Consider the following 27,604-nt stretch of genomic DNA (forward strand, 5'->3'; position numbering starts at 1 on the left):
AGCCACACCAAAAAAAAAAAAAAAAAGAAAAAAATACATTTCATAGCAGAGATTATTATTCTAACCGCGATTTCTACGAGAACAAATCTCCATAGTCCAAGCCAGGATCAGTAACGGTAAACCAAGCAATACCGCTATTGCGACTTCAATCTCTCTTAGAAACGCCATTTCTTCATCTATTTCTTCATAATGGAAGATGTCGATGAGTAGAAGAACGAATGCAAGGAGAGTGATGACAATGAGAAGGAATATAGTCATTTTAAGAAAGAATGAGGATGGAGGTTGTGAAAAAATAAGAGATGAATGTGAAGTATTTATAGAAGGAGGGAGGAATGTAGCCGTTAGGGGGAAAGAAAAAGGGGTTACTTTTCACTATTCATGACCGTTAAAAGAGGGAATATAACCGTTTATTTAGACGCTGGAAGGCTCGAACGGTACACACAGATAAATCACCTCATGGTAATGAACAAAGATTAACACTTCACATATCAATCACGTCAGGCTGTCAGTTCACCAACGAACGCTTGAGTTTACTTTTTGTTTCAAGTCACAAAGTTCACCAACGGACGCTTGGGTTTACCTTTTTATCTTGTTTCAAGTCACCAAGTCCACCAACGGACCGATCAGGTTTACTTTCATCATGTTTCAAACGGCCAGTTCCAACTAATGAACAGTTTGGAATCACAATTCAATTTCAAAAGTGTCATCCCCAATAGGACTGATTCAAAGAGCGTCACCAATCAAATTTGTTTCAAGTGGCAGGTCCCACCAAATATTCATCTTTACCAATGTCTATCCAAATCTCCCCAGTAATTGTTCAAACCTTATCTTAAGTGTCTTTTGTTAAACACACACGTCTTTACTAATTCAAAAGTAATAGACGGTTTCATTTCTCATTATGTTCGTCTTTGCCATTTCAAAGGTAATAGACACGTCTTTACTACTTCAAAAGTAATAGATAGTTTCTCTCCTGCATTGTGGGTCTTCACCTAATTCACGGTGACAGACGCGTCTTTACTACTTCAAAGGTAATAGACAAATTTATTTCTTGTTCGTCTTTACCAGTTCAAAGGTAACAGACATTGTCCTTTACTAATTCAAAAGTAATTGACAAATCTACTTCTTGCACGTCTTTACTAATTCAAAAGTAACAGACATTGTCCTTTACTAATTCAAAAGTAATTGACAAATCTACTTCTTGCACGTCTTTACTAATTCAAAAGTAACAGACATCGTCCTTTACTAATTCAAAAGTAATTGACAAGTTTACTTCTTGCACGTCTTTACTAATTCAAAAGTAACAGACATTGTCCTTTACTAATTCAAAAGTAATTGACAAATCTACTTCTTGCACGTCTTTATTTTTTTCAAAAGTAACAGACATTGTCCTTTACTAATTCAAAAGTAATTGACATTGTTCTTTGAACTTATGAGTAGAGGAAACATACATCAACATCCATCTCAAGGACATTTAAACTCTGCAAGTCTGACCAAATGTTGGATGATGCCTCTGTAAAAAAAAAAAAAGAAAAAAAAAAGAATCAAAAAAAGAGAGAGCTCGCTGAGTCGAAAACCTGAAAAGGTGACTTAGGCAAAAATGAGCATCCCGGTGGATTGAAAACCTGAAAGGGCGATCCAGGCAAAAATTAGGGATTTTCAAAGCAAAAAGCATGACTGCTGAAGCATGCCAATGAAGGAACACTCTGCGCTGGTCTACAAATGACAACTTCTTCCAGACTTCTCGTCAGCAATGGGCTTTATCCCCAAAAGGCATCAGTTGCTACTTTGTGCCAGATTTTACACCGTCAACGGCTCTATTTGCTCACAATAGTATCATCTTCAAGGAAGTTTGCCGAGTGTTTGTACTGCGTCGTCAGTCCACCTCCCATCTTACTTGTCTTGTCTCGTTTCACCGAGTCACCTGTCATATACAGTTCATGCATGCATACATTCCTACATTCATAACAATCATATATTCATACATTAATATTTTCACATTTCATTTATTCATGCATACATAACACGTATACAACATCATTCATACATAACTACATCAGTCACCTAGAATCTCATTTCGGTCGTGTCTCCTCAGTCCGGTCTTTACTTATCATGGTGTCAAGCCGCAAGTTTCTATAAATGAACATCTTGCATTTACCTTCTTGTCATCAAAAGTGTCATCCCCAGTGTGTCTGGTCCAGAGATGTCACTCGTTATGAGCCCGTTGGATTCCGGCGAACTCTTACCAAGCCGGGTGGATTCTCGCAAATTCCAGCAGCCACACCAAAAAAAAAAAAAAAAAGAAAAAAATACATTTCATAGCAGAGATTATTATTCTAACCGCGATTTCTACGAGAACAAATCTCCATAGTCCAAGCCAGGATCAGTAACGGTAAACCAAGCAATACCGCTATTGCGACTTCAATCTCTCTTAGAAACGCCATTTCTTCATCTATTTCTTCATAATGGAAGATGTCGATGAGTAGAAGAACGAATGCAAGGAGAGTGATGACAATGAGAAGGAATATAGTCATTTTAAGAAAGAATGAGGATGGAGGTTGTGAAAAAATAAGAGATGAATGTGAAGTATTTATAGAAGGAGGGAGGAATGTAGCCGTTAGGGGGAAAGAAAAAGGGGTTACTTTTCACTATTCATGACCGTTAAAAGAGGGAATATAACCGTTTATTTAGACGCTGGAAGGCTCGAACGGTACACACAGATAAATCACCTCATGGTAATGAACAAAGATTAACACTTCACATATCAATCACGTCAGGCTGTCAGTTCACCAACGAACGCTTGAGTTTACTTTTTGTTTCAAGTCACAAAGTTCACCAACGGACGCTTGGGTTTACCTTTTTATCTTGTTTCAAGTCACCAAGTCCACCAACGGACCGATCAGGTTTACTTTCATCATGTTTCAAACGGCCAGTTCCAACTAATGAACAGTTTGGAATCACAATTCAATTTCAAAAGTGTCATCCCCAATAGGACTGATTCAAAGAGCGTCACCAATCAAATTTGTTTCAAGTGGCAGGTCCCACCAAATATTCATCTTTACCAATGTCTATCCAAATCTCCCCAGTAATTGTTCAAACCTTATCTTAAGTGTCTTTTGTTAAACACACACGTCTTTACTAATTCAAAAGTAATAGACGGTTTCATTTCTCATTATGTTCGTCTTTGCCATTTCAAAGGTAATAGACACGTCTTTACTACTTCAAAAGTAATAGATAGTTTCTCTCCTGCATTGTGGGTCTTCACCTAATTCACGGTGACAGACGCGTCTTTACTACTTCAAAGGTAATAGACAAATTTATTTCTTGTTCGTCTTTACCAGTTCAAAGGTAACAGACATTGTCCTTTACTAATTCAAAAGTAATTGACAAATCTACTTCTTGCACGTCTTTACTAATTCAAAAGTAACAGACATTGTCCTTTACTAATTCAAAAGTAATTGACAAATCTACTTCTTGCACGTCTTTACTAATTCAAAAGTAACAGACATCGTCCTTTACTAATTCAAAAGTAATTGACAAGTTTACTTCTTGCACGTCTTTACTAATTCAAAAGTAACAGACATTGTCCTTTACTAATTCAAAAGTAATTGACAAATCTACTTCTTGCACGTCTTTATTTTTTTCAAAAGTAACAGACATTGTCCTTTACTAATTCAAAAGTAATTGACAAATCTACTTCTTGCACGTCTTTACTAATTCAAAAGTAACAGACATTGTCCTTTACTAATTCAAAAGTAATTGACAAATCTACTTCTTGCACGTCTTTACTAATTCAAAAGTAACAGACATTGTCCTTTACTAATTCAAAAGTAATTGACAAATCTACTTCTTGCACGTCTTTACTAATTCAAAAAGTAACAGACATTGTCCTTTACTAATTCAAAAGTAATTGACAAATCTACTTCTTGCACGTCTTTACTAATTCAAAAGTAACAGACATCGTCCTTTACTAATTCAAAAGTAATTGACAAGTTTACTTCTTGCACGTCTTTACTAATTCAAAAGTAACAGACATTGTCCTTTACTAATTCAAAAGTAATTGACAAATCTACTTCTTGCACGTCTTTACTAATTCAAAAGTAACAGACATTGTCCTTTACTAATTCAAAAGTAATTGACAAATCTACTTCTTGCACGTCTTTACTAATTCAAAAGTAACAGACATCGTCCTTTACTAATTCAAAAGTAATTGACAAATCTACTTCTTGCACGTCTTTACTAATTCAAAAGTAACAGACATCGTCCTTTACTAATTCAAAAGTAATTGACAAGTTTACTTCTTGCACGTCTTTACTAATTCAAAAGTAATTGACAAATTCTACCATGTCCATTTTTACCAGTTCAAAGGTAACATACTTCGTCTTTACTACATCAAAAGTAATAGACGGTTTCTTTCCTCGTAATGTTCATTATTACCACTTCAAAGGTAATTGGCATTCTCTCCTCCCCAACAATCATTATCCGTTTGTCCCTCAGTCGGCATATGTTCATCTTTGTTGCATTCATAATTGCATCGCATACATACATACCATGATATTCATAAGCATTGCATTCATAACATCTTAGGTCAAAATTGGTGCACTTTCGGTATTTAAGTCTCTTCGGCCCGTCAAATCAAATATTTCATCTTCAAATCGCCGGACGAAGAAAACTTAAATAGGGGCATCTGCTATACCCCAATTTTTGACCCAAGATATTACAGACACGTGTCTTTTGAACCCGATCAGTCTTTTACTTTTCAGTGAAAAATTCGGCAGAGAGGTATTTTAAAATACCTCATTTTTGGTTCCGAGTCGGGCCCTCTTCTCTCAATTTTTATTACTTTTAATTTTTATTATTATTTTTATTAGTGTTATTTTTATTATTATTATTATTATTATTATTATTATTATTATTATTATTATTATTATTATTATTATTATTATTATTATTATTATTATTATTATTATTATTATATCAAAAGTCCAAAACTTTGTCAAAAATATCGGCCAGCTATTCACAGCTCTTTCACAAACAGTGCCTTGTCCCCTCTAAACCCAAGCCAAGGCAGTATTGTTGTTGCTTTAACAAACCACATGTTTCAATTCTTCTCTATATAACCAGCAACACACAACAAGGAATAAGAGAGAAAAAAATGTCCAGCAAGCTAAAACACACAGAAGCACAATTTCAACCTGCAAAAAAAAATTCCAGCCAACACAAATCACAGCCGTAACAACAACCTCCCACAACCAAATTCATAACTATTATAAATCCGAACCGTCACAAGCAACACACACCAGTAATCATCAAACCACACAAGTCCATCGTAACAAAGCCAAAACACACAACACAACCAATTACAATTCATTTTCTAACAAATCCATTCACAAATTCCAGATGAAACCAGCAACATAACCCCCAAAAATCCATCACTGTAAACATTTTTTTTAACATCAAAATTCAATAACCAGTTCATCAACACCTGCAATCACAACACAACCAACATAGCCGTCACCACTATCACAGCAAAACAAACCAAATCACCAGTACCGCATATCGACAAATCCATTTCAAAAGGTAGTGTTTAGATTTAGTTTCTTTATAATTTCTGTTTTGATAAAAAAAAAATCAAAAAAAAAGAGAAAGAAGAAAAGTAGGAGGGAGGGGAGCCGAAAAAAAAATGAAAAGAAAGAGAAAAAAAAACAAGAAGAAGAATTATGAGAGAGAAGAGAGGATACGGGAGAGAAGAAGAGTGAAGAAAGAGAAAAGAAAGGGAAAAATGAAGAAAATGGGTTTACAACCCTATATATATTCCCTAACCGGTTCGGTTTCTTCTGGACCCGACCCAGGGATTGAACCGAACCGGTCCCAGCTTCCTCTAAGCCCAATCCTGCTCTTTTTATTTCCTGCACCCCCCACAATACTGCCTGCACCCCCCAGCATCTATTTTTTTATTTCTTTTTTCATGCATTTTAATTCTCTCTCGCATCTTTTATTTCCTCATGCATTTTTATTTTATTTTTGCATTACATTCTATTGTCTACTACTATTATATGCATATTTAAATTTTGTCATTAAATGCACACCTCAATCCAGAGTGTTCTGGTCCTAAGTAACTGTTAATATTATATTTCTGTCTAATTTAATTATTCTCCAGAACGATCTGGTCCTTGTTTAATTAAATTAATCCAGAGCGCTCTGGTCCTAAATCAACTGTTATTTTCTTCTCATACATTTTTATTTATTTAACTTTTTTGCTTATATAACCATTCTCCAGAGTATTCTGGTCCGTGTTAAAATAACCTTATATTTTCAGCTTAACATTATTTTTTTTTCTCTCATTCTGCTTATATAATTTTCATTCATCATTCCAAAATAACAAAAAACATGCAAATAATCAAAAATCACAAAAAATATTTTCATAAACAAACCTTGATCTTAAATCAAGCGATCGTCTTTTTATTTCATTTTCTTTAATCAAATTTCAAATCAACTTTAATCCTACTTTGAGTCTATTATCTTTCAATATAAAAAACACAAACCAATTCTCATTTGCCATTTGGCTTTTTATTTCAAACCTTTTTCAAAACCAATAAAAAGCACAAAAACAAATCAAACGTCAATTTCTACCCCGAACTACGAGGTTTTGATCCCTCACGGGTACGTAGGCAAAGGACATGTGTCCTTCCAAATCAATAAAAACATAGATAATTTAGGTCTCTAATTTTCTTTTATCATTGCTAATTCCATTTTTTAAGCAAGCAAGTTTATAGCACAAAAGTTAAATAAAATCAAGAGGTTCTCGTAGAGTACTACGAATATTTAGGGTGCTTAACACCTTCCCTAAATATAACCAACCCCCGAACCCTTAATCCCTAAAAACGTGGTATTTGAACCTTTTTCCACTTTCTTTTGAAAAGAATTAAATGTTCAGTCGTGAAATCAAAAGCGGGTCTTTGACCGTCCGAAAAATGACGCGACAATGAAAGTACTGGAACAGGCCTATGTTGATCATGAAGTCTCTGTGGATCAGTTTAACGAAATAGTGGGTAACATTACTGCTTGCAATAACTTGGGGTTTGGTGACGATGAACTCCCCGAAGCAGGAAAACACCACAACTTGGCTCTGCATATCTCAGTACACTGCAAGTCTGACATGATATCCAATGTGTTGGTGGACACTGGGTCATCCTTAAATTTAATTCCTGAGTCTACACTGAGACAATTGAGTCATCATGGAATTTCTCTGAGGGGAAGTAGCTATCTGGTTAAGGCTTTCGACGGATCTCGCAAGGATGTTCTTGGGGAAGTAAACTTGCCAATTACCATTGGTCCTGAGACATTTCAGATTACTTTCCAGGTCATGGACATCAATGCTTCTTACAGTTGTCTCCTCGGAAGACCGTGGATTCACGATGCTGGATCAGTAACTTCTACTTTACATCAAAAGCTCAAGTTTGTGAAGAACGGTAAGATTGTCACTGTACATGGTGAAGAAGCATATCTGGTTAGCCAAGTGTCATCTTTCTCTTGTGTGGAAGCAGGGTCCGCTGAAGGGACGTCATTTCAAGGCTTGACTGTTGAAGGTGCAGAACCCCGAAGGGCTAGTGCTAGCATGGCTTCACTGAAAGACGCCCAGAGAGCTGTTCGAGAAGGGCAAGCTGCCGGCTGGGGCAAAGTGATTCAGATTTTGGAAAACAAGCGTAAAGAGGGCCTTGGATTCTCCCCGACCTCCGGTGTTTCAACGGGAACTTTCTACAGTGCTGGGTTTATCAATGCTATTGCTGAAGATGCTGCTGAAAGTAGTTACGTGTCTACATTTGTTGTACCACGAGGCACTGTGAGAAATTGGGAGGCCATTGATGTTCCTTTAGTCATGCATGCTTCCATGTAATGTGTCTTGTTGCTCATGTTTTTCTTTGTTTTCAAAATAACAATCCTTTCGCTCTGCCCAAGGCGAAAGTGACATCATTGTAAGGGCATGTTTGTTTCGGCATTGCCGTTATCAATCAAAGCTATCGTCTTTCTCACGACTCTTTATTTATTTATTTTTTACTTTTTAGTGCCTTTTTCTTGGAAATAATGGTAATGCCAGAAAAAACCAAAACATCTGTATTTTCTTATTAATTTCAAAAATCTGCATAGAAATCATTTTTCTAAAATCATCCCAATCATATTATGCAGATTGAACCATAATAAACCCGTTGAACACAGTGACCCTATGGTTCCTCCAAATTTTGAATTCCCTGTATATGAAGCTGAAGATGAGGAAGATAATGAAGAGATACCGTATGAGATCACTCGACTGCTTGAACAAGAAAGAAGAGCCATTCAACCTCACCAGGAAGAGATTGAGCTTATCAACCTGGGTACTGAAGAGAACAAGCGAGAGGTCAAGGTCGGTGCTGCACTTGAGCCAGAAGTGAAAAAGAAGATCACTCAGCTTCTCCATGATTATCCAGATATCTTTGCATGGTCCTATGAAGATATGCCGGGTCTAGATCCCAAGATTGTTGAACATTGGATACCGACAAGACCTGAATGTCCTCCTGTCAAACAAAAATTGAGAAGGTCTCGTCCAGACATGGCTCTTAAGATCAAGGCTGAAGTACAAAAGCAAATTGATGCGGGTTTCCTCATGACAGCTGAATATCCTGAGTGGATTGCCAACATTGTACCAGTACCAAAGAAAGATGGGAAAGTTCGAATGTGTGTTGATTACAGAGATTTGAATAAAGCCAGTCCAAAAGATAACTTCCCATTGCCTCATATTGACGTGCTTGTTGACAGTACTGCTCAGTCTAAAGTGTTCTCTTTTATGGATGGTTTCTCTGGCTACAACCAGATACGGATGTCTCCTGAAGATAGAGAAAAGACGTCCTTCATTACTCCATGGGGAACATTCTGCTATAAAGTGATGCCGTTCGGCTTGATAAATGCTGGTGCTACCTATCAAAGGGGTATGACAACTCTATTTCATGATATGATTCACAAAGAGATTGAAGTATATGTTGATGATATGATTGTGAAGTCAAGTGATGAAGAGCAGCATGTTATGTATTTGAAAAAGATGTTTGAAAAATTGAGAAAGTACAAGCTGCGGTTGAATCCTAACAAGTGTACATTCGGTGTAAGATCTGGAAAGTTGCTAGGTTTCATTGTCAGTCAAAGACGCATTGAAGTTGATCCTGATAAAGTCCGAGCCATCAGAGAGATGTCGGCCCCTCAAACTGAAAAGCAAGTCAGAGGTTTCCTCGGACGTCTGAATTATATTGCAAGATTCATATCTCACATGACTACTACCTGTGGTCCAATTTTCAAATTGCTCAGAAAGAATCAGCCTGTTGTATGGAATGATGAATGTTAGGAAGCTTTTGATAGCATTAAAGAATACCTGTTAGAGCCACCTATCCTTGTCCCGCCAGTGGAAGGAAGGCCTTTGATTATGTATCTATCAGTGTTAGATGATTCAGTGGGTTGTGTTCTCGGTCAACAAGACGAGACCGGAAAGAAAGAACATGCTATCTACTATCTGAGCAAGAAGTTCACCGACTGTGAGACTCGGTATACAATGCTTGAAAAGACTTGTTGTGCTTTAGCTTGGGCTGCCAAACGCCTGCGTCATTATATGGTGAATCATACAACTTGGTTGATATCCCGAATGGATCCAATCAAGTACATCTTTGAGAAGCCTGCTGTCACTGGAAAGATTGCACGTTGGCAAATGTTGTTGTCTGAATATGATATTGTGTACAAAGCTCAGAAAGCAATCAAAGGAAGCGTCATTGATGAGCATCTTGCTTGTCAACCTCTTGATGATTACCAGCCGATTAAGTTTGATTTCCCTGATGAAGAGATTATGTATTTGAAAGCGAAAGACTGTGAAGAGCCACTGATCAATGAAGGGCCGGATCCCAACAGCAAGTGGGGATTGGTGTTTGATGGTGCCGTTAATGCTTATGGTAAAGGAATTGGAGCCATCATTGTAACTCCGCAGGGGCACCATATCCCTTTCACTGCTCGAATAACCTTTGAATGCACAAACAACATAGCTGAATATGAAGCATGTATCTTGGGTATTGAAGAAGCCCTTGATCTAAGAATTAAGCACCTTGACATCTATGGAGATTCTGCACTTGTTATTAATCAGATAAAGGGTGAATGGGAGACTCATCATGAGAAGCTGATCCCATACCGTGACTATGCAAGACGTCTGTTGACATACTTTACCAAGGTTGAGCTGCACCATATCCCTCGGGATGAAAACCAGATGGCTAATGCTCTTGCTACTTTGTCTTCCATGTTTCGCATCAATCATTGGAATGATGTGCCCGTAATCAAAGTGCAGCGTCTTGATAGACCCGCTTATGTGTTTACTATTGAAAATATGCCAGATCAAGCTGATAAAGATGTGAATAATGGAAAGCCTTGGTATTACAACATCAAACAATTCTTGCAGAATCATGAGTATCCACCTGGTGCCTCCAATAGGGATAAAAAGACTTTGAGAAGATGGGCTAGCAAATTCCTTCTGGACGGAGAGATCCTATACAAGAGGAACTATGACATGGTCTTGATGAGATGTGTTGACAAGCAAGAAGCTGAGAAACTGATGCATGATGTACATGACGGTACCTTTTGGACCCATGCTTCGGGCCATACCATGTCAAGGAAATTGTTAAGAGCCGGCTATTACTGGATAACTATGGAGCGTGACTGTCACAAACATGCTAAAAGATGCCACAAGTGTCAAATTTATGCTGACAAGATTCATGTGCCTCCACACGCTCTCAATGTTATATCTTCCCCATGGCCTTTCTCAATGTGGGGCATTGACATGATCGGAAGAATTGAACCAAAGGCTTCCAATGGACATCGTTTCATTCTAGTGGCAATTGACTACTTCACCAAGTGGGTTGAAGCTGCCTCCTATGCAAATGTGACCAAACAAGTGGTAGTGAAGTTTATCAAGAATAACATCATCTGTCGATATGGTGTTCCCAATAAAATCATCACTGACAATGGTTCCAATCTGAACAATAGCATGATGCAAGCTTTATGTGAAGAATTCAAAATTGAACATCACAACTATTCTCCTTATAGACCTCAGATGAATGGTGCAGTTGAGGCCGCTAACAAGAACATCAAGAAGATTGTTCAGAAGATGGTCACTACTTACAAAGACTGGCATGAAATGCTACCTTTTGCCTTGCATAGTTACCGTACTAAAGTACGCAGTTCAACCGGGGCAACTCCTTTCTCTCTGGTATATGGTATGGAAGCAGTTCTCCCTCTGGAGGTGGAGATTCCATCTCTTCGAGTAATCATGGAAGCAAAATTAACTGAGGCTGAATGGTGTCAAAGTCGGTATAACCAGTTGAATCTGATTGAAGAGAAACGTATGGATGCTATGACTCATGGACAGTTGTATCAAGTGCGAATGAAGAATGCTTTTGACAAGAAAGTCCGACCTCGTGAATTCAAGGAAGGTGAACTTGTATTGAAAAGAAGGATAAGCCAACAACCCGACCCAAGGGGCAAGTGGACACCTAACTATGAAGGTCCTTATGTTGTCAAAAAGGCTTTCTCTGGTGGTGCTTTGATTCTTACACACATGGATGGTGTTGAACTCCCAAATCATGTTAATGCCGATATAGTTAAGAAATACTTTGTCTAGAAAGAAAAGAACAGCGTGGTAGGTCGAAAACCCGAAAGGGCGGCCTAGGCAAAAATGCGCTTCCCGGTGGATCGAAAACCCGAAAGGGCGATCCAGGCAAAAGTTAGGGACAAAAAAAAATGAATATGAAAAGCTCGCTGAGATTGTACGCAACTCAGGCAAGAGTGAGCGCCTCGATGAGCCGAAAACCCGAAAGGGCGGTTCATGCAAAAATGAGGTTGACAATAAAAGACAAATAACTATATCTGGCAAATCACCATCACCCCTTGGGGCATCTGCAACTGTCAATGATCGTCTTCATCCGAAGCTTCTGTACTTGTGAATTCAAAATTTCTATGAAATGTAGCGGTCATCGTGTTCAATGTATCACCAACCAATAAAATTACCATTTTCCAAGCTTTGTAAATCCGTGAAGTCATGCTTTTGGCTGACTTTCACTCCTCTACATCAATTTGAGCATGTGCTATTGTTTGAAACTCTATTTTTCTTTCTACTTTCAGTGCTATATACAAAATATTTCTTTTCTATTTGATAATGTCAATATCTGAAACAAACATTTTCGAAAATCGAAAAATCTTTTCTGTCTATTTTGAAAGCAAACTTGAGCAATAGGGTACATTTCGATAAAACATGCATGAATAAATGAGTGTCAATGTCTATTTCAATACATGTTACGAGCAGGTTACTCCCCAGGATGATCTGTGGTCAATGGCAAGAATGAAAGAAAAAACAGAATGAAAAATTGAAAAAAATGCAAATGAAAAGCTTGCTAAGTTGAAAACCCGAAAGGGCGACTTAGGCAAAAATGAGCACCCCGCTTATTGACAACCTATGAAGGCAATTCAGGCAAAAATGGGGCAATGAAAAGAACTTTACTCCCCGATGAATCGAAAACCCGAAAGGGTGGTTCAGGCAAAAATGGGATTGAAAATGAAAAATGAAAATGAAATAAAAGCATTGACCACAGATGCGAACATCCAGTACTGACACGCCTAACAACGGCGACCTGTATTCAAGAATCTTCCAAGGTTCCCTCTTCTACAAGTTTATATTGCCCTCAGCCATGGTTTTGATGCGTCTTTCAATGACGGTCTCTCCAAAGAGGTTTTCCCCTGTGAATATGTTGCAGCACGAGCCACTACGTGCCCAATCTTCCAATGTTTTGTCTATCTCTGTGAAACTTTCTTGTCAAGTTATAAACCAATCATGCATTTCAAGCATTCATACATGCATAATCATACATTTTATGTGCTCATACATTCAATAACCTTGTCATACCATACATACATATTGCATTTCCAATTTCAACTTTCAATCCAACTCAGTTTCCACTCTCAATTCAGTTCAATCTCCACTATCAATTTGAATCAACATTCAAATTCCAAATCAACTCAATCTCATTCTCCCATTTCAACTCAATCTCCAATTTCAATTCAATCTCAATCTCAATTCAATCCAATTTCAACTGTCAAATTCAATTCAATTTCAACTTTCAATTCAATTTCAATCTCCAATTCAATTCAATTTCAATCTCCAATTCAACTCAATTTCAATCTCCAATCCAATTCAATTTCAACTCTCAATTCAATGTCTATGTCTATGATCAATCTCAACTTTCAATCTCTCTTTCAACCTCAAACTTTCGATTCAATGTCTGTGTCAATGTTAATCCACTCCCTGTTTGCTCTTGGGCCAACAAAAATGGTCATGTCTATCCTCAAATCAAGTCAATATCAACTTACTCTCAATTTGCATCTTTCCAAATCAAATTTCCAATTTGTATCTTGTTATCGGTCAAGTGACTAGTTCGATTTAAAGAACAACTTGTACCTGCTTATATACCTATATTTCTGGACAAACAACAAGTTCGATCCAAAGAACAGTTTGTACCCAGCTTATGCTTTGTTATCAGTCAAACGACAAGTTCGATCCAAAGAACAGTTTGCACCTACTTACATGATGTGGTGATGATCCAGCGGCAAGTTCGATCCAAAGAACAGTTTGTATCTACCCTTTTGTCTATATCTCCAGCCAAACAGCCAGTTCGATCCAAAGAACAGTTTGTGCCTGCCTATCTGTTTGAATATTCAATCAAGTGTCAAGTTTGATCCAAAGAACAGCTTGTATCTGCCTATATGTTTGTGTTTCCGGTCAAGTGCCAAGTTCGATCCCAAGAACAGCTTGCACCTATCTCTTGTTTTGTATCCCTTGGTCAAGTGGCAAGTTCGATCCAAAGAACAGCTTGTACCTCTCTTTCGTCTCTTGGTTATTCTACCCTGTCAATGTCTACCTAAATCCCCAGTGATATGACATGCTCTGTAGACTCCAGTTGTTTGTCTTGCATTCATAATCAAAAGATTGCATGGCATCCATGTTTTGAAAATCTAATAACGTATTTTTATGTCCAAAAATAGTGCAAATGTTAATATTTAAGTATCTTCGTCCCGTCAAATCAAAGACTTCGTCTCTTGACTCTCCGGACAAAGAAACTTAAATAGGGGCAGCTGTTATACCCTAATTTTGGACCTAAAAATACTAACTCAATTTTTCTTTTCTTGTATTTCAAGTCATTTGATATGTCTCTGATCAATTACATCTTTCTTTGCATTTTATTTCAATATTATTTGCAAAATTCACATAGAAGGGTATTTTAGTCATTTCTTATGTTAAAATTTCTTTCAGTCCTTTAAAAATTTGTTTGAGCCCTTCAAATAGTTTGAATAAGTCCTTATTTCAGTTCTATGTCAAAGTCCATTTCAAAAATTGCATTTGAAGTCATTTTGAGTCAGTTTAGCCCCTAGGGGCGTTTTAGTCTTTTCATGTGTTAAAACCCTGTTCAAATTCTGAAAATTGTCTCTGAGTCTTTTAATTTTGCTTGAATAAGCTCTTGCTTTAGTTCCCTGTTAAAAATCCATTTTAAAATTACGTCTGAGTCATTTTGAGTCGTTTTAGTCCCCAGGGGCATTTTGGTCATTTCACATGAAATTTCGGCAGAGAGAGGTTACTTTAAAGTACCTCATTTAAGTAATTGGTTCGTTTTAGTCCGTTTTGTCATTTTTTTAATCGTTTCACTTTACGTTGTTTTCAAATTACATTTTTTACCAATTTTATTTTAATTACATTTTTAGTCCTTTTTTGTCATTTTTGCATTTTAGTCCGTTTATTTCAGTTAATTGCAGATTGGTCCACAAGAGTTTGTTACAAGTCCAGTGCCACGTGTCATTATTCCATTGGTCCAGTCATCATACACATCATCTATAAAAGCCCAGTCATCAGTCAAAGTCAAAACACTACTCATTTTTTTTACACATCATCACAAACACTTTCATCTTTTCTCTCTCCATCAAAACAAATCAAAATCACAAAAATCTCATGAATATTCAAGAACATTCTTGAACATTCATCACCAAACCACCACTCTAACCACCACAACAAACTTTTTCGGCCACCCTTACTAACCACAACAACCACAAAAATCATCAAATCAACAATATCATCACAAAAGAATCATCCTAAGACCCATATATAGCAATTTTCGGTACTGTTCATCACTATTCACGTCACTGTTCATCACTATTCACCGCCGGAAAAATCATTTTCGGACTCATCTCCCTCCACAAGTGCAAGGCCGATTTCGGCCACCACAAGAAGAGGAGGAGGCGCGCGGCAACCACAAGGGGAAAAAAAACTCGCGGTCGGAGCTTAACCGGAGAGGGAAGAACGCTTGCGAACCGGATTCGACTTGAGGTAAGGATTTAGAAGCTTTTTACCATCTTTTTTGTCACTTTTTCTTTCAAAATTTCTCAAACTTCAAACTTAGATCTACGCTTCACCGTTGATTTTCTTGAAAAACTAAGCCCGGATTCGTGATTAGAACGAAAAAGGATTGTTAAAAAGCTAAAAAAAATTTGGATCGGGCAAAAAAAAATTCCGACGCGGTGGTCGGCCACCGCGCCGGACCGGTGGAGGTTGATTGGAGAAGAAGGCTGCATTTGCAGACCTTCTCTCACTAAAAATTTGTAGAGAGAGGAAGAAGAAGGAATTATGAAGGAAATAAACCGAAATTGGCTTTTATAGGTGTAAACGAACCGGTTCGGTTCGCTTGAACCGGACCGGTTCACTTGGTTTTCTTCTTCTTGTTCCTCAACCGTTAGATCTAGCTGGATCAATCCAACGCTCCTAACGCGTTTGGATGATCCAGGATCCATTTACCTTGGGCCTGGACTTTTGTTACTACTTTCTCCTTATTTTCTTGCTGTTTACTACATTATTTCTTGCTAAGCACACCTTCGCATGCCTAAAATCTCTTTGAAAAATTCCAAGAAAATTCCTATAATTTTTCTAGTATATTTTGATCAATTTTGATATATTGCATGTCAAGATTGATCAAGAAATACTAGAAAATTATTTTGCCTTGGTTTAATGCTTTTTCTTGTACTTTTTGTTGAAAAATCTTGATGAAAAGCTTGTAAAATTTGGTGAATTCCTGTTGCAATTTTTGTTGAACGATTTAGGATTGTTTCTTGTTAATTTTGTATGCTGAAAATTGTTAGAGAAAATACATGGAGAAATTGTTTGAATTTTGTGTTGTTTTGTCCAATTTTGTGGAGTTTTTGCGCGTTTTAATTCCAATTGTTTGGTTCATAATAATTGTGGCTTGTTGAATAATTTTGGACTATTGTTTGGTGATTGATTTGGTGTTTTGGTGCTGTTTAGATATGTGATAATTGGTTGTTTAGTTAGGAAGTTACTTGTTATTTTTAACATGTGAATTAGTGCCAAATTGGCTTAGTAGTATACTACGATTCCTTGGCTCATAATTTCCTTGTAACACTCACATTGGGGCTGAACCTAAAAATACTTGAAAAAGATCAAAATGTGAGAGTTATAGGTCTTGCATTCGCCTTGGAATTTTGGTGTTCTATTAGGTGCATTTTTGCTACTTTTTCTTGCATTTTTACCATGTTTCATGCTTTATTTCCTTGCCAATTTTTCTACTATCCTATGCCTATTATTACTAACCATTTGTTCATTGTTTCATACATCATGAGCATTCCATACTTCATTTCCTCCTTCACTTTATTTCTTGCACTTTAAATTTTACCAAGAGTTAGAATGTAAAAAACTTAGAATTCTTGTACTTTACTTTCATGCAATTTTTAAATTCTTATAAGACCATAGAATGTATCTAGGGTATGATGTAATAAGGACAATGGACTCTAATAATGTACACCGACACAAGCACCGACACATGCACACACATCACCTTAGATGTATGGCTAGGATATGCATGTTTAGATGTATGTTTAGGATTGTATGTTTAGATGAATGCTTAGGCTTCACACTTAGAAAAATCATTTTCCAAAAACTTGAACAACATCACTCAAATATTTTTTCTTAATAAACCTTGGGGTCCAAACCCCATTGATTTTCTCCTTTATTTTCTTAATCAAAATTTCAATGAAAAATAATCATACTTTGACTTTCTTTTGCAAAATAACTAATTCAACCTCACAATTTCACAATCTTATGCTCATGAAGCCTCTCAATCTCCATTCTTTCAAATTCCATTTTCAAACTTAAAATCAACCAACAAAAAACAAAAACATTTTTGGAAGAGAACTACGGTGGATTTGATCCCTTAAACGGGTACGTAGGCAAGGAATTCCTTCAATTCAAATAAAATAAAAATTCAAACACATTCTTCTCCCTCCAATTCTTCACTTAGTAAACTCTTAGGTGTAAATATCATTTTTTAAATAGCATTTAAAAATAAAGCGCGCGCGTAGAAATTAAAGACGGTTCCTATAGGTTACTATAGTCGTTATGGGTGCCTAACACCTTCCCGTAGCGAAAACAACTCCCGGACCTCGATTCTCAAGGGTTTTGCTTATTTTTTCCCTTCCCAAGAAAAAATGAGATATCACCGGTTAAAAGGTTCAAACGTAATCAATGTTTGACACCCGAAAACTAAGATAAAACAGCTGGCAACTTCACTGGGGAGATTCGAGAGTTACGCCTAGTCTTTATTTCCACGCTTGCGCTTTGTTTTTACTTGTTTCTTTTACTTGTTTTCCTATGTGAATAAATGTTTAAATTCTTGCAAACGTGTGGGGTGGGAATATCAAAAGTCCTGCACCCGGGCTGAGTGAACTTAGGATTTAGGAGGGATATAATCGACAATTCATTCCGGGGGTTGCCTCGTGTTTTGGATTATGCGATCAATCCCACATAGCTAAGGCATTTTGGGGGTGATGTTGTCGGCGCGTGTTGTCGCGTTTAGACACTTTGCTCCTAATTGTTCTATGACGCTATGAACCGTAGATAACCAAACCCATCCATGGCCATTTTCTAGGACGTAGTGCGGAGGCTAAACCGAGTGTTGTCTCGAGTTTTAGTCGTCACGCGATACTACACTCAAGTTAGACCTTCCTACGGATAATCATGGAGCGAGTGTTGTCTCGTGACACCGTGATATACGTCGGAGAGGTTGCAACTTGGGAACCTTTTTAGAACCCGGTTACTATTATCCTAAAGCCTTAGATTCACCGGACACCGTGTCCACCCATAACTAATTCGTGTGCTCTTAGTTGTTCAACTTCCGAACTTGTTTGCTTTTGGATCGCAAAGCTCTTTAAGTTGAGTGTAGCGAGGTGGGCTACCCCCCGCAGTCATTATTTCGACGAAGTGACTTAATGACTGGAGAGTCTTGTACACTCGCCCGACATTTTGTAGCTTTGACTTGATGAAATCAAAGTTGTGCCTTTTGCTTTCCAGGTAATAAGTGCCTTTGCTTGGAAAGTTTTTACCTTTGCGTAGTTTGCAAGGAAGAGCTCAGGCAAGAAGTTTTCTAACCGTTTACGCGGAGTATTAGTTAGAAGTGTTTGCACATCCAAGAGATTGTTTATCTGGATGTGTGTCCAAAGTTATGGACGTGTAACAGCGGATGAACGAGAGAAAATTTTTCTAAGTTCCCTCCACTGAGGCGTGAAACACCCATCGCGAGCTGGGGTTCTACCTAACATGCCGAGCAGTGATGTCACAGCGGTAAGCGTACATACTGAGGAGTAAGAGAATTTGTTATGTAAAATCCTCTCATCCTTTTTCTTTTTGGATTCGGAGTGGCACGACTTTCCTCTTCTGTTTATTTGCTCGACGGGGAGCGAAGAGTTCGTTGTATCGAACTAAGTACATACATTAGAGTGAGTTGGCGTTGTTTGCCATCTAAGTGTAGTACTTTTTGAGTTTTCCTGCATTCCAAGTCCTTGGAATTGCATTCTGATGAAGGTCTTCGAGTCTGTAAGCTCCTGTCCCGGTCTTCATCCGGATCCTGAAGGGGCCGTCCCAGTTGGCGGCGAGCTTCCCTTCTTCGGAGTCCTTCTGGTTTCGCCGGAGGACGAGGTCGCCTACTTCGAATTCTCTTTTGATGACTTTCTTGCTGTGGCGAGCTGCTATTTTCTGTTTTAGTGCTGCCTTTCGCAAGGTTGCCCCTATCCTGACTTCGTCGACGAATTCGAGTTCTTCACGTAGGTTTACCGTGTTGGCCGGGAAGTTAGTGTTGGCGTTCGTACGCCATGTGAGTTCGGTTAGCTCAATGGGTAAGACCGCTTCCGTCCCGTACGTGAGTCGAAAAGGTGACTCGCCAGTTGTGGAATGAGGAGTAATTCTATAGCCCTAGAGGACTGCGTGTAATTCCTACGCCCACTGTGTTTTGGCCGCGTCTAGCCTTCTTCGTACTCCTCGCAGAACTACCCTGTTTGCAGCCTCAGCGAGGCCGTTGGCTTGAGGGTGTTCGACGGAGGTGAAGCTTTGCTTGATGCCGATATTCCTTAGGTAGTCCTGGAACCGTTGGTCCGTGAACTGTGTACCATTGTCAGATATCACTAATGCTGGCACTCCAAATCTTGCTAAGATGTTTCTCTTGAAGAAGCGGAGTACGTTTTTAGCCGTGATTTTGGCCAATGGTTCTGCTTCGATCCATTTGGTTGAGTAGTCGATTGCGACGACCAGATATTTTAGTTGCCCAGCGGATTTGGGGAATGGTCCCAGAAGGTCGATGCCCCACCATGCGAAAGGCCAAGGTGAGACCAAGGACGTTAGCTCAGCAGGGGGTGCTAGGAGCATGTCCCCGTGTCGCTGGCATTTATCGCAGAGGTTCACGTAGTGTTGGGCGTCTTTCAGCATGGTAGGCCAGTAGTATCCTACTCGTAGGGCCTTTTTCGCGAGAGCTTTTGCACCAAGATGTTGTCTGCAGATGCCGTCGTGGATGTCGGCGAGGACTTCTTGGGTCTCGTTGGGTCCCAGGCACTTGATTAGTGGAATGTTGAAACCTCTTTTGTACAAGGTTCCTTCCACCAACTTGAATGAGCAGGCCCTCCGTTTCAACCTTGTCTGTTCTTGTTGATCGGTGGGGAGCTCGCCATTCTCTATGTATCGAGAGATGGGTCCCCTCCAATCTTCCAGTCCGATGATCGAGTTGACCTCTTGATGCAGAGTCCCTCTATTCTGGATGCTTGGCTCGCCGAGGACCTCTTGTATTACTGTCTTATTTCCGTTCGCAGTTCGTGTACTTGCAAGTTTTGAAAGAATGTCTGCCCGAGTATTCTGTTCGCGGGGAACTTGAATTACTTCTACGGCGTCGAATTCTTTCATTTTCTCTAGTACTAACTGGACGTACTTTTGAAGGTGGTCTTCTTTTACCTGGAACTCTCCTGTGACTTGGGAAGCCACTAGTTGTGAGTCGGTAAAGATTTTCACCTTTTTGGCCCCCATGTCTTTGGCGGTTCGCAAGCCAGCTAGGAAGGCTTCGTACTCTGCAGTGTTATTGGTAACAGGAAAAGACAAAGCGAGGGAAATTTCGACAACGATACCTTTGTTGTCTTCGATGATTATTCCCGCTCCGCTTCCTTTGGCGTTAGATGACCCGTCTACGAAGACGGTCCATTCTTCAGGGCTTTCCTCAGCTGGGAAAGTCATCTCAGCGAGGAAGTCGGCGAACACCTGAGCCTTTAGTGCCTTTCTGGATTCGTAATGAATGTCGAACTCGGATAGCTCGAGTGACCATTTCATCATTCGACCAGCCACGTCTGGACGACCCAGGATCTGCCTGATGGGTTGGTCCGTCCGGACTACCACCGTGTGCGCTAGGAAGTATTGCCTTAGTCTTCTGGTTGCGGTGAGGGGTGCGAGGGCCACCTTTTCGATCCTTTGGTACCTTGTTTCAGGTCCCAACAATGCTTTGCTGGTGAAGTATACTGGTTTCTGCCCCTCTGCCGTTTCTCTGATGAGGACGGCGCTTACCGTGTCATAAGAAACGGAGAGATATAGGTACAGTACTTCACCTTGATCTGGTCGTGATAGTACTGGTGGCGTAGAAAGCGTTTCTTTGAGGTGTTGTAAGGTAGCTTCGCACTCGTCAGTCCATTCGAACTTCGTTTCTTTCCTCAAGAGTTTGAAGAAAGGAAGTGCGTGTTGAGCGGACTTGGCCACAAACCTGGAGAGAGCGGTCAGCATTCCGTTGAGTGTTTGGATGCACTTTTTGGAGTTGGGTGTTGGAAGCTCAGTAAATGCACGACATTTGTCTGGGTTTGCTTCAATTCCTCTTTCTGTAAGATAGAAACCGAGGAATTTACCCGCTTGGACTCCGAACGTGCATTTTTCTGGGTTGAGTCTCATGTTGTATTTCCGGGTTTGCTCAAAAACTCTTTTGAGATAAGCGGCATGATCCACCTCTTGTTGGGATATTACGATCATGTTGTCCATGTAAACCTCTAGAATGTCGCCCAGAAGTGCCTTGTCGTAAACTCTGTTCATCATCCGTTGATAAGTAGCTCCCGCGTTTCGTAGACCGAAGGGCATTACGTTGTAGTAATAGTTCCCTGATTCGGTCATGAAGGCTGTTTTCATTTTATCTTCTTCAGCCATGGGTATCTGGTTGTACCCAGAATAGGCGTCCATGAAGGATAAAAGTTTATAGCCAGAGGAATTATCAACGAGTTTGTCGATGTTAGGAAGAGGATATGTGTCTTTAGGGCAGGCCCTATTAAGATTGGTATAGTCAACACACATACGCCATTTTCCATTAGATTTTTTGACAAGTACAACATTGGAGAGCCAGATAGTGTATTTGGCCTCGGAAATAAACTTTGCCTCTAGGAGGTCTTTTACAGCTTTTTCTGCAGCCTCTGACTTTTCAGGAGACTGCTTCCTACGACGCTGGGCCACAGCGCTAACTCCGGGATCCACCGTAAGTTGGTGATAGGCGACGCTAGGGTCGATTCCGGGCATGTCAGCCGCGCTCCAGGCGAACAGGTCAGCGTTTTCCCTGAGGCAGGCGACCAGCTGGTTCTTAACAAGTTCGGGGAGATCCTTGCCAATCTTGAAGTTCTTCGAGGGGTCGTTGCCGAACGGGACCAGCTCGAATTCACCATCAGGAACAGGTCGAAGAAGTTTCGCGTTGAGCGGATCCTTCTTCTCCCGTTTTCGTTCCTTCAGGTCTTCCTTGGTGAACCTGGGGTCAAGTTCGACCAAGTTGGCATCCAGGGTACTCGCAGCAGCTTTCCCTTTGTCCTCAGCAGGTTTGTTGGGTCGGGAAACCGAGTTCTGGGTTTCGTTGGCTTGGAGGAAACATCTTCTTGCAGCTTCGATGTCTCCGTTGAGTGCGGCGATGATGCCATCTTTTGCATGGTATTTCAACTTCAGATGAGCGGTTGAACATGCTGCCCCTAGCTGGGCGAGCCCAGTTCTCCCTATAATGCAATTATAGAGAGAAGGGAAGTCGATCACCATGAACGGGATCTTTATTGTCTTTTTGGCCTCCTCTTCGCCGAAGGTGACCAGTAGCTCAACGTATCCCCATGGTTGAGTGGATGAGCCGTTGAAGCCATAGAGTTCATCCCCAACGTAGGGAGAAAGGTTTTTCTCCGTCAGTTGGAGAGTTTTGAACAGGTTGGTGTACATGATGTCGCATGAGGCCCCTGTGTCTATCAAGACTCGTCGGACATCTGCATTGGCCATCGATGCTCGCACAAGCAAAGGAATGGCTGAATTTGAAGCTCCACCAGGCAGTTCGGAGTCATAGAAGGCCAAGGGTGGCCTTCCTTCTCGGATGGATGGGGCCATGGTGTTGACGTCCATGAGCTCCTGGAACTTCCTCTTCATGCTGCCCATGGAGATGTTCAGCGTCCCTTCAGTGATGATGTTTGCGGTAGGGAACTGTTCCCAGGTGCATGAATAGGGGGTGATTTCCACGTTGTCTGGGAAATCACCTAGATGTTCCACGGACATGGCGATGGTCCGGCCAGGTTCAGAACTGTCACCGATGAGATCGACAGCTTTCCTTTCTGATTCTGGATTTTTGACGTACTGCTTGAGTCGACCCCTTTGGATGAGGAGTTCGATGGCGTCCTTCAGATGGATGCAATCGTTGGTGGTGTGTCCGTGGCACTTGTGGAACCGACAATATTTTGTTTTGTCGATTCCCTTCCTCTTCTGAGGTGGAGCCTTTGGCGGCTTGATGCCGACTTCTGCTAGATCGGCTACAGCGATCTCAGCGAGGATTTTCTCCCTTGACATAGCCAGCGGAGTGTACTCGGTGAAGTGACCGTTTGGTCTCTTGCTTTCGCGAGCAGCTTTGCCATCCCTTTTTTTCTCATGGAAGGGCTTTTTGGAGGATTCAGCAGTAGGTTCCTCCTTCCTGACCTTGTTGAGGTTGTCCGCGTACAAAGCCTCTTCGTAGGCGATGTAAATCTTGGCGATCGTTAGGAACTCGTTGAGAGTCCTTGGGCGATCCAGGAGGACAGCTTTCTTGACGTCCGTCTCGTCACGTAGGCCTTTGGCAATGAGGTATAGCTTCATTGTCTCATTTGCACCCCAGACCTGGACGACTTCTTTGTTGAACCTCTCGATGTAGTCTCGGAGAGGTTCGCTTCTTCCTTGGACGATGGCTTCGAGGGAAGCCACCGTTTTTGGTTGCGTCCTTGACGCGGTGAAGTGGGTGGTGAACTCGTTGCAGAGGTCGCTCTAAGAGTCGATGGAGTTTCTCCTCAAGTTCTTGAACCACGTAACGGCTCCTCGCCTCAGAGTAGTGACGAAGAGCTTGCATTTGACGGCGCCCCGCACCGATCGGTAAGTGAGAACTGCTTCGATGTTCTCAATGTGCTCGTCCGGATCGGTAGTCCCGTCGTATGAGTCCATCTGCGGCGGCTTTTCCAGTCCGCGAGGGATAGGAGCTTCTCGGATACGCCGTGTGAACGGACCGTAAGCATTACGATCTGTTCGGGTATCGCGAGTGTCCAAAGAACTAGAAGGTGACCGTGAGAATCTACTGTGCCTGGGTGGAGACCTCCTGGGTGGAGTGCGGCGCACAGGGGATCTTCGCGACGGGGCCCTTCTAGGAGGGGATCTCCTTGGTGGAGACCGTCGGGGGGACCTTCTTGTTGGCCTACGGGAGTAAGATGGAGACCTGATGCTCGCCGAATGTCGGGGGGATCTAGAACGTGACCGACTGGGGCTCTCTCCTCTTCTGTTACGTATTGGGGAGAGAGATCGCCGGGTTTGGACGGTTGGACGCGCTTGCTCCAGATCCATCAGCCGGCGGTTCTGTTCCTCGATTAACGACGTTTGTCATTGAACCGTGCGGATCAGGTTGCTGATGAGTACGCCGGTCGATGCTGCGTCTTCTGGCGTCTCTGTAGGGCGCACGGGACCTAGCAGAGGCCTTTGTTGGATAGGAAGCACCTGAGTTGGGTCCTCCCCGGGTGTATCCACAGGTGAAGGTGAGGATGTTACACCGTCCCGTAGAGGAATGTGCACCTCACTTCGTAGCTGGGATTTGGCACCGTTGGCAGCCATGGTAGTTTTTTGTGAAAAGCTTTGGTTTTTAGGGATAAAAACGGGGAAGCTTGTGATTTCCCACAGACGGCGCCACTGATCGTACCTGATCAGAAGGAGACTGCCGGTGCTTTGAATGCGGTGGTTGTGACGGTGGTGGAATGCGTCTGAATGCTTCTTGGAGCGGATGGGGGGGTGTGTACCTGCAGGCACTCCGACGCTCAAGTCAGTAGAGATCAGAGAGTGAGGGTTTTAGAGGGAGACAGAGTTCTACCTTGGGGACTGCGGTGAGTCCCCTATTTATAGAGGTGGAGGGCTGCAGAGCCGTTGAGGAGGCACACCTGGCTCTGGCGGTTACGAAATCGTGGGAAGTGTAACCGCCAGAGATTTTATTGCGGGAACGTGCACAACGTGCAAGAGAGACGTTGGGGTTTGTTTGAACCGGTCTCTTTGCTTTGTGCACCCCCCTTCAGGCGAGGGGGTATGTTGTGAGCAATAATGCCAAACGTGGAGTTTGGGCTTTGAATGATATTGGGCCTAAGTAAAATGGCCAAGAATCTCTTTGGCCGGTCCAGAACATACTACTCCCTCCGTTTTAAAATATAAGAAAAATTCACTTTTTTGGTTCATTCATTTAATGATGTATGTGGTTCATAATATGGACCACATACATCATTAAATGAATGAACAAAAAAAGTGAATTTTGTTTAGAGCAATGCTATATATGAAGAAAGATTTTATCAAGAAATTGTCTCGAAATTAATGTTAGCCAATAAAATCTCAGTCTGGCCGGAAATCATGGGGTGGTGGGTGTTATGTATTTCTTTTTTTGAAACTTTAATAAATAAGATTGAAATCTAATGGTGATTATTCTGCCATGTCATTCTTGAATTCATCAAGAAAATCCATTCTTGATATCTAGCATTTTCCTTTTGTTTATATTTTGAAACGGAAGGAGTACATACATATCCTTACTTATTTGCGGCTTTAAAGAAAAGTAGCCACCACCGACGTCCTTCATCTTCTTGTCTCTAGTTCATTTCTAATTTTCTACTCCTTCTCCCACCTCTTCTTCCAACTTGTGAACTGCCAATTGAATTTCACTTTTTATCTTCATGGTTTTGTTTCTTTGGGAGAGAAATAGTGAGCTACTCCCTTCGGTCACATATATAAGCAAAAAAGTACTTTTTAGATTCATTCAATACTTAATGTATTTGGACTATATATAGACCAAATACATTTTGTATTCAATGAACCTAAAAAATATTTTTTTGCTTATATTTGTGACCGGAAGGAGTACGATACAAAAAGTAATTTTTTACGTGTGCAAGGTGCAATAAATATAAAATTACATGTGCAAATTTTGAAACTTAAAGGTAGCACACCCTTGCCTATATATAGGTCTGCCCCTAACGAAACTAGGGTTTCTATAGAAGGGATGGAGGCTCAAGAAGAGTTGTAAACAAATGAAAATCAATACCCAACTAATACTCTCTATCTTATTACGAATATCATTCATCAAGTATCCGTGTATTCTACGACATCGTAAATTCAAAGTGAAATATGTATATTAATTTAAGAATGAAAGACATGATATTAATTAGAGGACGGAACTGAACAAAATTGAAATTCACACAACTCATTTTACAAATGTGGTGTGACATTCATAATAAGACAAAGAGTCACTATATAGGAGTTCTGTATATTCTATTGAAGTGCATGGGACTGATATTGATCGATGTTGATCATATATAACTCTTAAAGACATCAATGCATGTGGAATATATATGTAATCCCACATGAGAATATATACGACCAAGCAAAGCACCTTTGGTACGAAGTACGAACCCCACATGCATGCTATTTATGTTATGATCAAGTCCTTGTACCTTGTCCTAACGAAAGTTTGTGTCTGAAAGCATGCAAAACCACTCCACAAAACCATCCAACCCAAACTCCTTGGGTCCTAATATGAATCAAAGTGGGACCCACATTTGGTTTAATTGCTTCTACACCAAGCATAATCAACTTGATATTGATACCATCAAAATAGCATCACCACAACTTGATGTTGATCTCACGTATTTAATGTCCAATTAACGGTTCTTCAATCAATGTCATAAAGAAAGTTTGTACCAAATTGAGTCGTCAATTCACACGCAAAATACTCTTCTCCTGGCTCATTCCCTTTTGAAAGGCAAATACTTAACAATTTGAGTTTATTGATACACCAAATCATTAAATTAATAGTTTAATGTGTTTTTTTTAAGAGAAAAATCATTTTCTATCACCTATAATTATAACTAAATCTTATTTACCAAAAACGTCGACAAAATAAAATTTAATTTTTCCGAATTTTTAGTACTCATAATAGAGAATTTTGATTATTTTTTACAATTAAATGTAAAAAAAATTAGTAAGATTTTTATAAACAATAAAATGATATTTTTTTCTTATGAAATGATATCTTTTAAAATATAAATATCAACATGTAGCTCTTTATTTCATAAAAATGATAGTTAATTTATAGATTTTTGAAGAAGAGTACCGGTACACCTTAATTTGTAGATGTACCGTAGAAGTTCCCTTCGGGAAATGGATTATAAAGCTACTAGCTAATGATTTAGAAATTAGAGAGTATGTATGTACTCAAACATTGAAACAAATTAGAGTATGATGCCCACAGTAATATTCGCATTGTATTGTATTTTATTTTATTTTGTGGGCATTGTACTAGCCTTGTATTTTTAATATTATTAACTATTAAATTGTATTTGTTATGAAGAAACACTAATATTATACACTAATTAATTAAAGGTTGGTCCAACAAGAAATTTAAACAAAGAACCAAGAATCGAACATGTGCAGAAAAGAGATGGAAAGAAGGGACGGGGGAAGAATGTAGGAGACCCTATATTTGTTGAAGAAGCAAGAAATGTTGATAAGGATGAGCCTTTGATCAACAAAGGAAAACTTCCTGTGGAGATTCAAAATGATGGCACCACTGGTACTAAAACAATGGAATCTTTAGAGCAAAACAACAAATTTGATGCTTTGCTGGATAATGAAGAAACAAATTAATTTTGTGGGTTCTAA

At 40.0% G+C, this 27,604-nt stretch overlaps 1 protein-coding gene across 1 annotated transcript in view; it reads left to right on the top strand.

Moving 5' to 3' along the window:
* LOC146949632 (uncharacterized) overlaps nucleotides 1-27,604 on the top strand; it is a 53,665-nt gene extending 26,061 nt beyond the window's left edge. Inside the window, exon 2 of the mRNA XM_085745574.1 lies at nucleotides 27,326-27,604. Coding sequence (XP_085601700.1) covers nucleotides 27,326-27,589 — 264 coding nt within the window. The 3' untranslated portion in view covers nucleotides 27,590-27,604. The remainder of the gene's footprint in view (nucleotides 1-27,325) is intronic.

The sequence above is a fragment of the Medicago sativa genome, chromosome 2, assembly GCF_051527215.1.
Source record: "Medicago sativa cultivar Bolivia chromosome 2, Bolivia_mono, whole genome shotgun sequence".
In the NCBI taxonomy this organism is placed as follows: Eukaryota; Viridiplantae; Streptophyta; class Magnoliopsida; order Fabales; family Fabaceae; genus Medicago; species Medicago sativa.